Below are 14,622 nucleotides of genomic sequence, written 5' to 3'. Positions count from 1 at the left end.
TCGGCCATCGATCTACGAACTTGCGTATTTCGAGTTTCCAGCGACTCGCAAGAGGCGTGGATGTCGTTTTTCTTGGATCGTTGCTGGCGACCGCGCGCAATCACGTTTCAACGTTGTTGTTGGACGACGCGAATCCAAGAATTTCCAGCGATCCGAAAGAAACGAAAGATTACGTGGAACGACGACCACGCGTACGTAATTGCGTACGTAATTGCGTAATTGCGAAACGCAACGCAGGTAGAGATGGAATTCGGACGAAGCGGCCGTATGCGGCTGTCTCGATGGAAGCCGTACGATCAAGCGAAACTACCAAGAAAACATACTGTCTGACGGCATGCTGGCGTTTGGAAATGGGGCAAAACGAGGAGAAACGTGGAGAAACGTGGAATCGGTCGCGTGCACGTGCAACTTTTCTTATCGGTTGCATCGGCTGGCGGATGAACGCGTGGATTCGTGGTAGCTAGCGAGGAACGGTGGTGCGAAGCAAAGCGCTGGGTAGAGAGAGGATAGATAGCCGGGGGAAGGAAAGGCTCGAGTTAGGGCAACAAGAAGGAGCGCGTCTCGCATGGAACGGTAGATTTGGCCGAAGTAGAAAGGAAGGAAAGGGGTAGTTGGCGGTCCGCGAATGTTGGTTGGAGCGGCAGGACACACGCCAGGGGTGGTGAGAGGTGGTGGTAGGATTGCGCGCGGGGCGCGGTAAAGCGACGAAGAGGAGAAAGCATATGGGAAAGGGGTTGGCGGGCAAAAGGGGGCAGGCGGCCGGTAAGAGAGAGGGAGGTTGGTTGGTTAATGTGAGAGCAAGCGAGCGGCGGCATGTATCGTGCGGGAAAAGAGAGATGACGCGTCGTGTGGGAGGGAGATGTTTAAGGAGCGAGAGGGGCGGGGATCTTAGGAGGGGCGCCTAACGTCACGGCGCATTCACTCACCGGCCGTCGCCGACGCCGCTGTGCCGCACACGCAAGCCACACGATACGGTCAGTTTTCTCTTAACGTTTCTTTAACGACGCCCGAGTTTTCCGTTCAAATTTTCTCCTCGCAAGTTTTTCCCTCGAAATAGTTAATAGTTGACCGAGTCGCGTGGGTCGATCTACTCTCGCTCGGAGAAGTCACATCCAGCTCAGTGATCGCACGGTGAAATCGAATAATTATCTCGCGCGGCAAACAACTGGCTACCGATCTACAGTGACCGAGTGTCAACCGAGTGATAGAATACCGCGCGAAGGAGCCGAATCTACGTACCAACGAACATGTTTGTGACGTTAACGAGAAGACGGTGGTGGATGACAGTGAGAAATCAGCTGATCGTTTAGGGGCGCCACGCTCTTGTGTCCTCTCCCGCGCGCGCTTTCTATCCGTCTCCTCTTCCTCCTCGCTTATACTCGGCAGCAACCACGCGGTCTGCCGCCAGTCTTTCGTTTTCCCGCCAACGAAACCTCCCTCCAAGTATACGCGCGTTTTCCTCATCGAATCAGTGCAGTACGGTTACGCTTTTCGTCGTCTCTGCAGCTCCTCGTCGCCGATACCTCGTCGTTCTACCCTGTATCAGTGCGAGAAATAGTGCGAGAAGGATCGGCCCTGCAGCAAATGGAGCAATTGCCCCGCCACTTTTCCAACTTGTAACGCGATCCATTTGTCATCGGAATTCAGTGTTAAGTGCCTTCTGTCTTTCTTGTCGTCGTGACCAATTTCGCGCGAGAAACGCACCCTGAACTTAGTTACCAGTCTTAGGTGTAACGTCGTCCATGGAAAACGTGAAAAAAGATCGATCGGTCGGTAAATCGATCTTGTCCGGCAGTGTCGATAACTGCTACCGGCACATCAAAACAATCGCGCGTGTCTGGTTCGAGCGACAGGAAGGTAACAAATTTAAATAGTCCGGTTGACCAGTTTCACTCGCTCAGCTGGCTAGCATTTCGCCTCTCCAAGCAACAACAAACGAAAAGAGATCGTTTGCAAATTACTACGTCGCGCGTCCGTATGCCGGTAACGTCTACGACGATTCCTTTTGTCCATATCTTTAACCGTAATTTCTTATTCTGCGTCCTCTGTCCACCGAACCACAGTTTCACGCGGTGAAATTATCGTTGCCTCCATCGTTGGCAGTTCATGTACTCGACAAAACCAGAATTCGTCCTATTTTGCCGGATCTTTGCACGACGAAAAGTTTAACCAATCGCTCGAATATACGCTCTTTCGTTGAAAAGTCATCGTACCTATAGTAGTATACTTAAAATAAGCAAGAATCAACGTAATAGTTGCGAAACACGGCCAATGGTTATTATAGTCGTTTAACGCCAAGCAAGCAAAACTAAAACGTATTGTGTCTTTTTAACTTTGTTTGAAAGTTATCAAACTGCGTGTTTCTGCTATAAACGCGAGAACAGATACGAATTAGAAAAGCTCGCTTTCGAACGCATCACCTTTTCAGATTTACCATTATCCGCGAAATCTCGCTATCGAATAAATTATTTATCGATAAATTACCTTAGAGTCCCGTTCCGATAGAATTCATCTTTTCAAGATCCGAGGGAGCAAGTACGATGGAACATTGTACGGTGATCGCCACCAAGTTGCCAAACATTGGCAAAGAAAGAACGTATAACTTTTCTTTTAACGCAGCGCTGTTATCATTTCTTCCACGATTTAGAAGAAGACGAACAAACGAGTCGGCAACTTACTCGTAAGATAGAGGTTAGCCGCTGATTTTCTCGAGATTCGTAGAGGATGCCGCGAACGATGAAATCATCCGCGTTCCGTATATTCTCTCGTCCGAGTCTAGTCCACGCTCGCAAAACTGCTCGACGCCAGTGTAAACGTACAGCAAGAGATAAGAAAAAAGGAGAACGATAACACGGGCCGTATCTGCAGACATCGTGTTGTACTTTTTCTGAACACGTGCGAGTTTGACAACAAACTTGCGGTGAGTTTTCGGCAGGCGCACAGTGACGTACCGCGGTTTCGCGAAGCCTGCGGGTCCACTCTCGGCCAATCGAAACTCCAACGATTTCCCTCTTTTTACGTTCTTTTCCCCTCCGACTGACAGCCAGCCGCGTGTAAGAATAACGCACGGTCTGAAATTCCGACGAGTTTCGGTGTTTAAACGTTACGTCAGGTTAGCCACTATCGGCGAATAATCCAAGCAGCGATACGCCAATTCGTTCGGTTCTCTTGCTGTCCGATCGCAATGTGGTAGCCCTGCCATGAACTTTGATTTCGACGCTTTGTTCCCGCGAACAGAAAGAACAGTAAGGACCTCCGTAAGCCGCTGAATTCCTTCTTTCATACGTACTGTAAACCGTTTATACCGTACCGAATAACGTATTCCGATCCAATAACAATAGTACATGTACCTCACGGAGTTTTGTCAATGAGATGTTGAAACGTACATTGTTTCAAAATAGAGTTGTTGACTCGTATCGTAAACATCGAGAGTAAGGCGCTAAAGGACGAACTTTTTCTGCATTCTCCAACTTACTCCAAAGTCTCTTACTACCGTATATCGTATAACCTTGATTCTCCGTAATGTTCCAAAGTTGTACACGATATCTTTGCCTAGGCAAAGATCCTCGTAACCATCGTTCCGAGTTCATTTACGTATTATCCGTTTATTCTCATAATTAATTCTCCTATTAATTTTATCCTCTCGTTTCCATAATTCCATAAAGGACATATCGAATCTTCGATGACAACGAACCCAATTTTTTTCATATATCATACATCGTCGTATACATATACATATATATATTAAGCCAATGGCCTACTTCGAATTTAGCTTGTCATTAGCTTGAAATTAGCTTAGCATCGCCTTTAATCGAAATTTTACTGTTTCTGCATACGTGTGATACGTATAATGCGTATGATTATTTTTCAACAAACGATTCACCGATTAGTAATTGTCATCGTCGTTCACCCTTTTTTCCATTCAACTATCGCCATATTACGAATATTTTATTTACAAATAATTTATTCTTCTTGGAAAAGCAACAAAAGTAAATATAGAATCGATACCGTATCACCGTATACGAAAGTCACGAGAATGTGTCGTTTTTGCGTCAAATAATTCGTTCAAATAATTTTAATTAATTCGTATACATCCTGGAGCATCCAAGTTCGATCAACGTTTGCCGCGTGTAAACGTATTCCGTGTAAAATTGCAAATTCGAGTAATTTTCGTTGGCCGACTAATAAATCCGTACAACGGAAATCAATAAATCTCTTTTTCTCCGGGTAATAATGCGCGGTACATCGTCATACAGATGCACGAGCTTCTCTAGAAAATTACACGCGTTACAGCTAAATCGCCGTCCGATTGAATTTAATTCGATAGTTAACGTTGTTCTCCTTTTACGTTCTGCTGAAAACCTTTATCAAACGTAATAAGCTTTGCATTCGTGAAACATTCTTGCCGCGTGCCTATAAATATTCTGCAACACCATTCCAACGATCGATAGATTTGTCTTGATGACAAACTGTGCGAGTATGGTAAATATAAAGTCTAATAAGATTAGACAACGAATCTTTGTCGGATCTTTTTCGTAAAACTTTTTCGTAAAATGGAGCAAAGTATCGCTTGATCGTACCAAGTTCCGTAACAACGCACGCTTTCTATCTAGCGCCTTTTTTTAACGATTTGCTAATATCGCGTATATGCATATGTATATGTATAATTTCACAGAGGACCATTTCAAATTCTTCAATCTCTTTGACGTAATATTATTTCATTTACCCGTTTAAAATAACTCGAATGATTTTTAAGCGGTGCTATCGCAAGACGAAGATATCGAAGAAGCGATTAAGCTCATTAGTGTCGTAAATGTAGTCGATTAGATCGTGAAAATATTGCTTTTGCTTACCAGAAAATGAAGTTAAAACTATTCGTCGATCGTATATTTATCAAAGAACTGTGAGAAAATCGAAATGCATCTGAAATATTTAGAACACTGTTGACTTTTATTCTCCATAAGACGTCGAACCGCTATTCGGCGAAAAGGAGGAACTTCGCATACGAAATTTGTATATCGATGACGATTTAAATCGAAACTGCGATATTTTGAAATAGAAATGTAATTAACGTTCATTGACATTATATATACCTACTCTCGTGAAACTATATAAAAGCTCTATATAAAATATTCATCGCGCTTTCTGATTTCCACTTTGTTCAGCTTTATCGATTTGATTTACTCTCGTCTAAATAAAATGGATTTAAAACGATCGATTATCGCAATTAACGTCAAACTTGTAAACATTGTTTGTTCGTAATACGAAATAAACAAGGACATGGCTAAACGATATTAAAGAGAAAAGGAAAATGTATGAAAAGCAAAATATTCATAAAACGAATATTACGAAGAATATGGAAAAGCTTGATAATTTAATTGGACGTGGTACAATTCGAAACAACTATCGACAACTATCGACAACTACGGTCCATGCGAAGTATGGACGCCGCGTCGCGACGTACGAAGAAACAAACTGAACTGCGGTCGAAAACTGTGTACGACGACATACGGACGCATCGCTCGGTCATCGTTGAGCGGTTAAAGAATTAATTTACTATATTTATCGTATATTAGCATTTATATTTACCATATATTTAGCTATATAGAAGGAAGAACGAAAAGGACGAGGCATTGGTACATCGCCAACGTTTTAATATCAAAAACACCATAGATCTGCGGTTCAACTCGAAATATTCACCTTCTCTCGTTTCTACGATATTCGATCAACCACATACGTTTCTTCCCAATTTTCCTTTCGAACAGCTCAAACTTTCCATCTATTTGCTTATTCCTGCCTTAACGTTAGCATCATTTCTTGTCTCGCAGAGATTTTCAATCGGTTGTATTCGATTCCTATAGCGCTAGACACGGACGCCCGAGCCCGATTAATAATGACATTTGGTAATTTGCGTTTCAGGAGTACAGCGCCGTTCAACATAGTATCAAAGGGAAGATATTGTTAGCGATACGTGCGTGCATGGAAAAAAAGACAGAACGCAGAACCTCTAGGTACAAAGGAGGACGAGACGGAGCAAGGTGGCTCCGCTAACGGCACGGTTGGCAGTGGAAACATGTCAAGCGCTGCGAGTCCTGATGGGATGGCTTTGCAGTCGCACTATTCTTTACGGTGGAACAATCATCAAGCGCACATACTTCAAGCTTTTGAGACGTTACTACACGCGGAAATACTTGTCGACGTGACCCTGGTCTGCGCCGAGACCAGCCTTAGGGCGCATAAAGTTGTGCTTAGTGCCTGCAGGTAAGAAACCCGACGCTATTCAAGGCTGTGCGGCCTTTCGGTTAATACGTATACGTTGTCTCCAACGATACACACTTGTATTTGCGTTATTTTCATTTATGTTCTTCCCATTCGCTCCCCATTCCCCTCCCCTCCCTTCCCTTCCCTTCCCTTCCGCACTCGGTCACTCTCTCTCTCTCTCTCTCTCACTCATCGAACAATCCGTCGAAATATCGTTGACGTATTCTGCCTTATATACAGTACAGTATTCGCAAACGATCGAGAATATATTTAACTGCGGGCAATCATTTATCGACTTGATTTGAGAAAACGATTGTTTTTCCTTCGAATATTCTACGGTATTTCGTTTCGAAGAAAGTTACAGCACGAGTAAGAATTATATCTGCGCGCCTATGTATACGTTTACTGAAATCATCGATACTAATTAATTTACCCATATATAAATAGCTATACTTTTTGCTCCGTTATAGAAGTTGATCAACTTTCGAAACGGTAAAACACGAGAATGCCGCGTACGTTTGTAGATATCCAAAGAATTGAAATAAATGTACGATGGTGTTGGAAAGCACGGTTGAAAGTTACGAGTTATGATGGTCAGACGGATAAAGCGACGTCGTACGTATTAGTCATATTAGAAATTGAATAGCACCGATTTACACTTGTATATATATACCTGTGGTCCGAGCATGACTCACGTGTCTACTTATTTATGTAAACAGTGTGACATACGTCGAGTAAACACCATTGACGAATCATCACTGTCGACGAAGATGGCTTTGTTTCTCTAAATTATCAGTATGTAATACAATAACAACGCTGGGCGAAAACGCCTACCTATCTACAGTAAAATAAAAATATTTACGATAAAAATTACATAGTTTGTTCTTTCTCGTAGTTACAAAAATTGCGACAGTACGTAAATTTTGAAAACAATTTCTATCGTTCGGTGATTTGTATTCCGCCTTATCTCGCGTTACAGCTTGTAAATTATTTATTTGACAAATTTACGCGTTTCAGATAGTTCGTTAACGGAGATAGGCGTTAATAAAAGCTCAAAGTTTTCTCAACGACCATTTTCCCAACTTTGAATTACCAGTGTCGAAAATGCGAATTCCTTTCGTTCTCGACGATAAAATTACGAAAAAATGCTCTTCGTTTGAAGTTTCAGCATTAGAATCGGCGACGATTGTTCGGGCGATATCTGGCGTCAAATTGGAAAAGATTCAAGCTCGGCTTCCAACTTTCCGACGGCCCATCGTATCTGCTGCTAAAGATTTTAGAAATATTTGACCCTTTAGATATCTTAAATATCGATTTGTAATATACGTTTGGTAAAAATATCATTGATAGGGAAATGTTATTACAACTGATTGGTAGGAATCGTTGATATACTTGATAAACTCGCGGGGTACAAGAAGCTCAAGTACGGAATAGCTTTGAACGAAGCTTAGTTACTACTCGTAAAATTAACGCATCCAGCATAGATAATTTAATATCTCCTAATATTACCTAAATATCCTCATAGACGTACACGCGTCTCTTTTACACTTTATACTCGCTATCGTCGTCTTGCCCCGTGTCGATCTCTATCGAACGATATGTTCTTCGTCCGTCGAGACACTCGCCTGTTCGTTTGTTCGCGGCTTGTTGGTCAGTTTCGTTGTACGCAACGCGGCAATGCTGTGCTCGGCACCACGCGAACGTACCACGTAAATGCAACCACGAGCGAAAGTCTCGTATGGAAACGCTACTAATTCTCGTTGCAACTTTTTGCCCGTGGTTTCTGCCAGCAAATCGAGTTACCGCCGCTCTCTTGCCGATTGGCCAAACTACAACGAAGGGGACACGCGTTTCAAGCAACGAATAATTTCCTTCGCTTATCGCCCGTTTATAGTTGCGAATGCTCCCGTCTCTTGCGACTGCGACGCGAGATTTCCGAGACGCGTCGCTCTTCTAGAAAGTCGGTGATCGCTGCGTTGTTTATTCGTGCATGGTACACAAGGTGGTAATCGATAATCCATATTTCGCGTAAATAGTTTGATGGCGAAATACGAACACCGCGGCAGCGACTACAAATTTACCGCTTGCATTTACATTCTAATCGGATATTCGTCAGGATTTTAAAACGGTAACGAACTGTAACGAACACACTGTAAATACACGAATAGCTGGTACAGTTTGCAGAAATTTCTTTTCCGGCGTCGTAAAGATCGTGCATACTCGGTTCTCGTTGTAAGCAAGGGTCGCGCGTTTGACAATGGCTTTGTAGATGAAACGTAATCGTCTTAGGAGGAATAAAAGGTCCGAAGAACGACATAACGGAATTACTCCGGTCGTGTTGCTCTTCGATCGTACGAATATTAAACGTACAGCGTGGATAACCGATTAGAAACGTTCCGGAACAGATTCGGCAGGAACGGTAACGCGGCGGCGACGTACGTTTAATCGCGAATCGACATCGACGGAGATAACGATGCGTTTAGTAAAATAATTTTAACGATCGAGTAAATTTATCGAATCACAATGTAAATCGAAACGTTTGAATTGCAGCCCATTCTTCGAAAGGATATTTTCCGAGCACCCCTGCAAACATCCGGTGATCGTACTGAAGGACTTTCCCGGTCACGAAATAGCTGCGCTGATCGACTTTATGTATCGTGGCGAGGTGAGGGTCGGTCGCGAGGAACTCGCAGGACTGATGAGAGCCGCGGAGAGTCTACAGGTGCGTGGATTAGCTTCGTCGGAATCGAGGTTGACATCGCCGCCGGAAACACCGACCGCCGATCTGATGCTTGGAGAACCGTCGACACCCGAAGGCGCGAGGCAAGAAACTCCAGAAGAGGATGATAACATGTCGGAAAGCACAGCGCCGCCGTCCACCCGAGAGCCGGTGCCGACAGTGAGACCCGCCATTTTTCACCCTAGCAGGGACCATCGCGATAGGTCTCCGCACATGGGCCATCTGAACTTCGGGATGCGCGAACCGCGAGAGAATTGCGGATCGCCGCTGCCTCGACGAAAACAGGCTCGGCCGCGAAGAAGATCCAGCGAATTGGTGCCGCAGGATCTCAGTCGACCTCATCCACCGCGGATTCTTAGCCCGTTGGTGAGCGGATTGAATCTGACCGCTGTTAATCAACAATCGCAACACCAACAACACCAACAGCCGTCGAACTCGAGCATGCAGAACCATTTACAGCATGAGGATAGGGCGGAGAATCTTTCGATGAAGAGATCGTTGTCACCCAGCGAAGCCGACCATCATAACGTAAAAGCGGAGAGCAGCGAAGCGGCCAGTAGTCCGAGGGGATCTCCGTTAACCGGCACGAGTCTGCTGCATCCCGATGGTTCCCTCCAAGATATTCCGTCTGCTGCGGCAGCAGCGGCGGCGGCCGCCGCCGCCGCGGGCTTACCGACGATGTCGGCCTTGTCGCTGACACCACCGCATAATCACGGCGAGTACCTGTCGAGTCTGGGTCATTTAGCGTCCCAGTGGGTACCACCGAATAATCCGCAGAGCCAATTGCCGCCTCCACCTCAGGACGGCAGCCCACACGGAACTAATAGAACGCATCCGTATCATCAACAACAGCAGCAGCAACAAGAATCTTCGTTGGTACCACGGCGAAGTTCCGTCACAACTATGTTCCCATTGGACGGTGTCGCGTCTCTAGGTGGTGGACTGTTTCCTCACGCGGGTGCTCTCGACAGAGGATCCCTTTTGGCGGATCTTCACGATAGTTTTAAACCGGAAACGTTGCACGGACTTTTCAGCGCGGCGGGTCTGAGCGGCCATCATTCAGGAAAGAAGCCAAAGAAACTCAAGGGCGACAGTGACGCGGCGCGCAGATGGGGAGACCACAGCGGTCGAGGACTACCGGTGGGAAGGCCGAAAGGTCAGCACAGCGCTCCCAGAGGCGGACCGCCACGGTCTTGGACGAACGCGGAGCTAACCGAGGCGTTGCAGCACGTTTGGAACAAGAAGATGACCACGTCGCAAGCAAGCAGGATCTTCGGTATACCGTACAACAGTCTATTGATGTACGTGCGAGGCAAGTACGGGAAAAGTTTGAAACTCGAACAACTGAGAAGGGACTGTACGGGCTCGACAACGAGCGAAGTAGTAATAAATTCGTTGAACAACAACGTTAAGACCGTCCAGCCGCCAACGCAGATGGCTCATCCGCTCGCCGGTCTACCGCCGCACCCGGGCGACGACGGTGTATTTCCTCATCATTCATTGCTCGGCGCTACTCTACCACAGGGTTTCTTTCCTGACTTTACCGCCGCCGCGTTCCCCGTTCCGGTTAATATGGTGCATTTACTTCCTCCAAGCGAACAAAAGGCCTACGAACCGGCAGCGAATCCCGCTAGCACGAGTGGGTGCGTGAGCGGGAGCGGGAGTGGTAACGGTGGCGCAAGCGGGAGTGGTAACGGTGGCGCAAGCGGGAGTGCAAGCGGCAACGCAAACAACAGCGCAAGCGGCAACGCAAGCGGAAGCGGGGGCGGCGGTGGCGGCAACGGCGGCGATCTTAATACTTCGCCGAGCAGTGAAACGCCATCACCAGTTGATCATCACCATCATCATCATCACCATCATCGTCATCATCATCACGAATCGCTGCAGCCACAACAGCCACAGTCGGCACCCACGCTACTTCAACAAAATGGTTCGGATTAAAAAAGAGAACGTTTAACGCGTGATATCGAAGCGCGGACACACGCCGATCGTCGTCTTCGTCGAAGGACCACGGACGCGTACACGTCCGATTCAAACCAACACCATCCCTTTTAACGATTTCTCGAGACACTTACACGTCAGACACGTCGATACTTTCATATAAACGAGCAGAACGATAGGCCGCGTGCCCCCGATATTCCCGCGAAATTCTTCTCTTCTCGCAAGACTGACTACCACACCGGGTTTACAGCTGCCGGGGTGTAAGCTCGACGGACGTTCCACCTTGCAAGGTCCACGCTTATGACCCACCACCGCGAGATCTTCTCATCTGACTTTCTTTCTCCGTCTTTCTCCGTCTTTCTCCGTCTTACTCCGTCGACAAAAATATCGACGTTCAACTCCCTTTGTCCGTCGATCGCGAAACGCCCGAAACTCGGTCAAGCGTGCCGGCGAAATTCTCTCGTATCTTCTTCTTGGCTAAATTAGCGGCTCGTCCAGAGACAGCTGGAAAGAAGAAGAGTCATCGACGGTGTCTTTTCTGGTGCTCGTTCCCCCGTTACGCGCTTGCTACGCGTTCTGACCAAAAAATCATCTACCCTTTGGTCGATAAGAAACGGAACAAGGTGCTTGGAAGCGGAGACTTTGGCTGGTGGGCGAGACAAACGATTCTCCTCGTATCGTCGCTATAAATAGTTCCTGCTACAACAGCGATCATACCAAATAATAGTACTGTAAAACGGCTAAAGCAAATGCAACGGCCGCCCTACGTGAAATAGGAAAAATCGTCGAAGAATACTCCATATACTTGGCTGTTTCGACTTGCGGACTTCTCGTTGAGAAAGTGACGTACGTCAATGAAAGAGAAAAAGAGAGAAACGGAGAGAGGAAGAGACGCACACGCGCTTACTTACTATAATGAAAACATCCTGGTGGCCTGTGATGTACACGAGTTAAGGTTTACAAGACTCGAACGATAGTTTAATACTCGGATCGTTGACATACCTGTTGCAATTCGCGCTCGGAGGCAGCAAGCTGGCGCGTTGAACGATCGTTACTCGTTTGACAATCATACGTAATAATCCGAAACGTTGTCTTTTAATTTTACGCCAATCTATTTTTCCGACGTAGCTGTATATCTCTATTTGTCTGAATCGACGCTAGCCGAACGTTGCTCTACCGTGCTTATTATCGGCCATGCTTCCACGATTAAAACGAAATCAATCGACCAATCACGTAATACCTCGTATCTTTGGATCGTCTTGCTGCCGCCGTTGAAGCGCGTCGAAACGAGCTTCCAATTGACTACCATTATTTTACGTTATCTGTTCGATGTTAACCGCTGATATAGTTCAGTTTGATACAACGATATTCGTTACGGATAAACGTCACTTTCGCGCGAGCCGTTTGCGTCGGTCCTCGATAGGGTTTCGAAAGCGACAAAGAAACGTTCGCGACCACTGGAATTACGCGCATTCGTAAAATCACGTTACGATCGCCAAAGTATAGGGTGGAACAGGGTTTACGTAATAATCACGCGCAGGGTGGTGCGAGCTTGCCAAGATTCTCTCTTTTTTCTCTTGCCACGCAAGAAGTATCGCGGCCACGAATTGTCCCAGTACACGCGTTACTCCCGCCAATCGCTGCGATATCCTCTACGGACAGACGTCTGTACATTGATCTGTAAATACGTAACTGTACCCTGTACCCTGTATCGTTAGCGATGCTTCGTTCCCTTTCTTTCGCTTTGTTTTGTCGCGATAATTCTTCTTCAAATCGAGATTTCCCGACTCGAGAGAAACAGCGCGCCACCTAAAGCACGCGGATATACACTCATTGACCGGCCGAATCGCCGGAAAGCTCGGCAAGTTAGCCAGAGGAAAAGACGAAGCCGCGCGTGTCCGTTCGATCGTAAATCTTGGTGAGCTCCCGGAAACGCGAACCTTGTTCGGCCAGTGCGAAACAAGGGGTGGAACGAACGAGTGGAAACGTGCAGATGCAAAGAAACGAGAAACAAGGAAAGAGGAACAAAATTCGTATTCGAAACACGGGACAAACGACGAAATTTTAATCGTAGACCACAATTTCGCAACAATATTTCGACAACCAGACGGAAGCGCAGGGTAACTAACACATCAGGGATAGCCACAGACAAATCTACGATAGATAAAGAGAAAAAAAGCTAACGTATTAAACTGTAAAAGTAATGGTAACGAAGAAACAAACAAAAATTAACGTAAAGCTATAATACATTTACGATGATTATTTCGTTAATGAATCTTAAGAAAATGAGAAAAAAAGAAAAAAAAAATAAAAAAGAAATGCAAAGAGAGGTGAGGAAACGGCAAGAGAAAAGATGGTTCATTCCGTTACGTGACACCTTGCTACACCTAGCGAAAGCGAGATTAAATATATTATTAAAGAATAACTTGTAAGTATAATGTAACGAAGGGAGAAAGCGTATGGGTTCGACAGGGAGGTTAAGCAAAGATATTAGAGAAACCACAGGCTTTCAACCCCAAAATAGCCTGTACGATACAAACTAATATTATTGATTATTAATATTATATATACATATATATATACACACATATATATATATTATATGTTATATATTATATATATTATATATGCATATACATATATATATTATATATACATATACATATATATCACATATATATGTATATATATACATATACATATATATACAGGGTGTTTCGAAAGAGTTTATAACTGCTTCTACGGGTTATACCGTGAGTTCAGCCTCCCAGTGTATTGTATTTTACAGAAGTAACAATAATCAAGATATTTTACCTTTTTACTTACGAAGAGTCAACGATGGTTTGCTTGAAAGTTCGTATTACGATTTTTACTTTTAGACGCGTTTCATACGTCGTTTTTTATAGCTAGGAACGAACCAGCAGATATCGTTAAGGTTACTCGAATGATTTACACGTAAAATTGGACCGATTACAGATTATCCTTAATGACTTTACCCGTATCTATGACGCGTGAAAAAGGGACGAAAAAGGGGAGACATACGAAGCGGTATGACCACGTGGAAACTGGTTTTAACAATTTTTTATTCACTCTGTTGACGAGAAGGAGAGCGAGTAAGGCAATGAAATGCTAGCGAGAAATCTAGAGAATGAGTGCGAAAGCGAGGCGAAACAGCGAAACAGAGAAGACAGAGGATCTCTTCTCTGGGTCGCGAGTTGTAAGTGCGAATAACGATTAAAAGAGAAAGCAACAAGAAAGAAAGAAGAGAAATGAAAAAAAAAGCGGAAGAAAAATGTGTGCGGCTGATCGTGCGCGTGATTATTAGAGCGACTGTGGAAAGAGAGACTACGTAGACATATGTGATAGGCACCATGTGCACACTTCAGTATTATTTTACAGTTAAACGGGGGAAAATATCGTAAACACACGAATCAGTAAGTCGTCGTCGGATACTCTTCGAGCAAAGCTTACGGCTGTTTCGTTGTTCGTATGCCTTTCAGGTAAATTCGAACGAGTTCCGACCCGCTTCTGATCGCGAAACATATTCCAGCGTGTCCCGTGCCCCGTACACACAAATCCGAGATCGGCCACGGACAATTCGCGAGTAACTTATTTCGAGCAAAAGAGAACGTAACGATCGGACAAGCGAAAAACGTGCAGGATATACGCGAAAGACGATC

At 45.2% G+C, this 14,622-nt stretch overlaps 1 protein-coding gene across 3 annotated transcripts; it reads left to right on the top strand.

Annotated features, from left to right (window-relative positions):
• The first annotated feature begins 933 nt into the window (after positions 1 to 933).
• Positions 934 to 13,261, top strand: lov (BTB/POZ domain-containing jim lovell protein). 3 transcript variants are annotated; one of them, XM_069115041.1, is made up of 3 exons: positions 934 to 974; positions 5,920 to 6,261; positions 8,812 to 13,261. In XM_069115041.1, exons 2-3 carry the CDS (start codon positions 6,074 to 6,076, stop codon positions 10,940 to 10,942), a joined length of 2,319 nt encoding a protein of 772 aa, XP_068971142.1. In that variant the 5' UTR covers positions 934 to 974; positions 5,920 to 6,073; the 3' UTR covers positions 10,943 to 13,261. The 3 variants fall into 3 exon arrangements, with proteins under 3 accessions (XP_068971142.1, XP_068971141.1, XP_068971143.1); XM_069115040.1 differs by lacking the exon at positions 934 to 974 and having other exon boundaries at positions 4,642 to 6,261; XM_069115042.1 differs by lacking the exons at positions 934 to 974; positions 5,920 to 6,261 and adding an exon at positions 7,983 to 8,413.
• Positions 13,262 to 14,622: the final 1,361 nt, after the last annotated feature.

Source organism: Bombus flavifrons, chromosome 6 (assembly GCF_040668555.2).
Source record: "Bombus flavifrons isolate JBK064 chromosome 6, iyBomFlav1_principal, whole genome shotgun sequence".
NCBI lineage: Eukaryota > Metazoa > Arthropoda > Insecta > Hymenoptera > Apidae > Bombus > Bombus flavifrons.
Note: the sequence above shows the minus strand (reverse complement) of the source record. Positions and strands in the feature narration are given on the sequence as shown.

Coding starts and splice junctions, on each gene's coding strand:
- lov (XM_069115041.1), top strand. CDS start 6,074: ATGTCAAGCGCTGCGAGTCCTGATGGGATGGCTTTGCAGTCGCACTAT. Junction 6,262..8,811: donor GTTGTGCTTAGTGCCTGCAG/GTAAGAAACCCG, acceptor TTTGAATTGCAG/CCCATTCTTCGAAAGGATAT.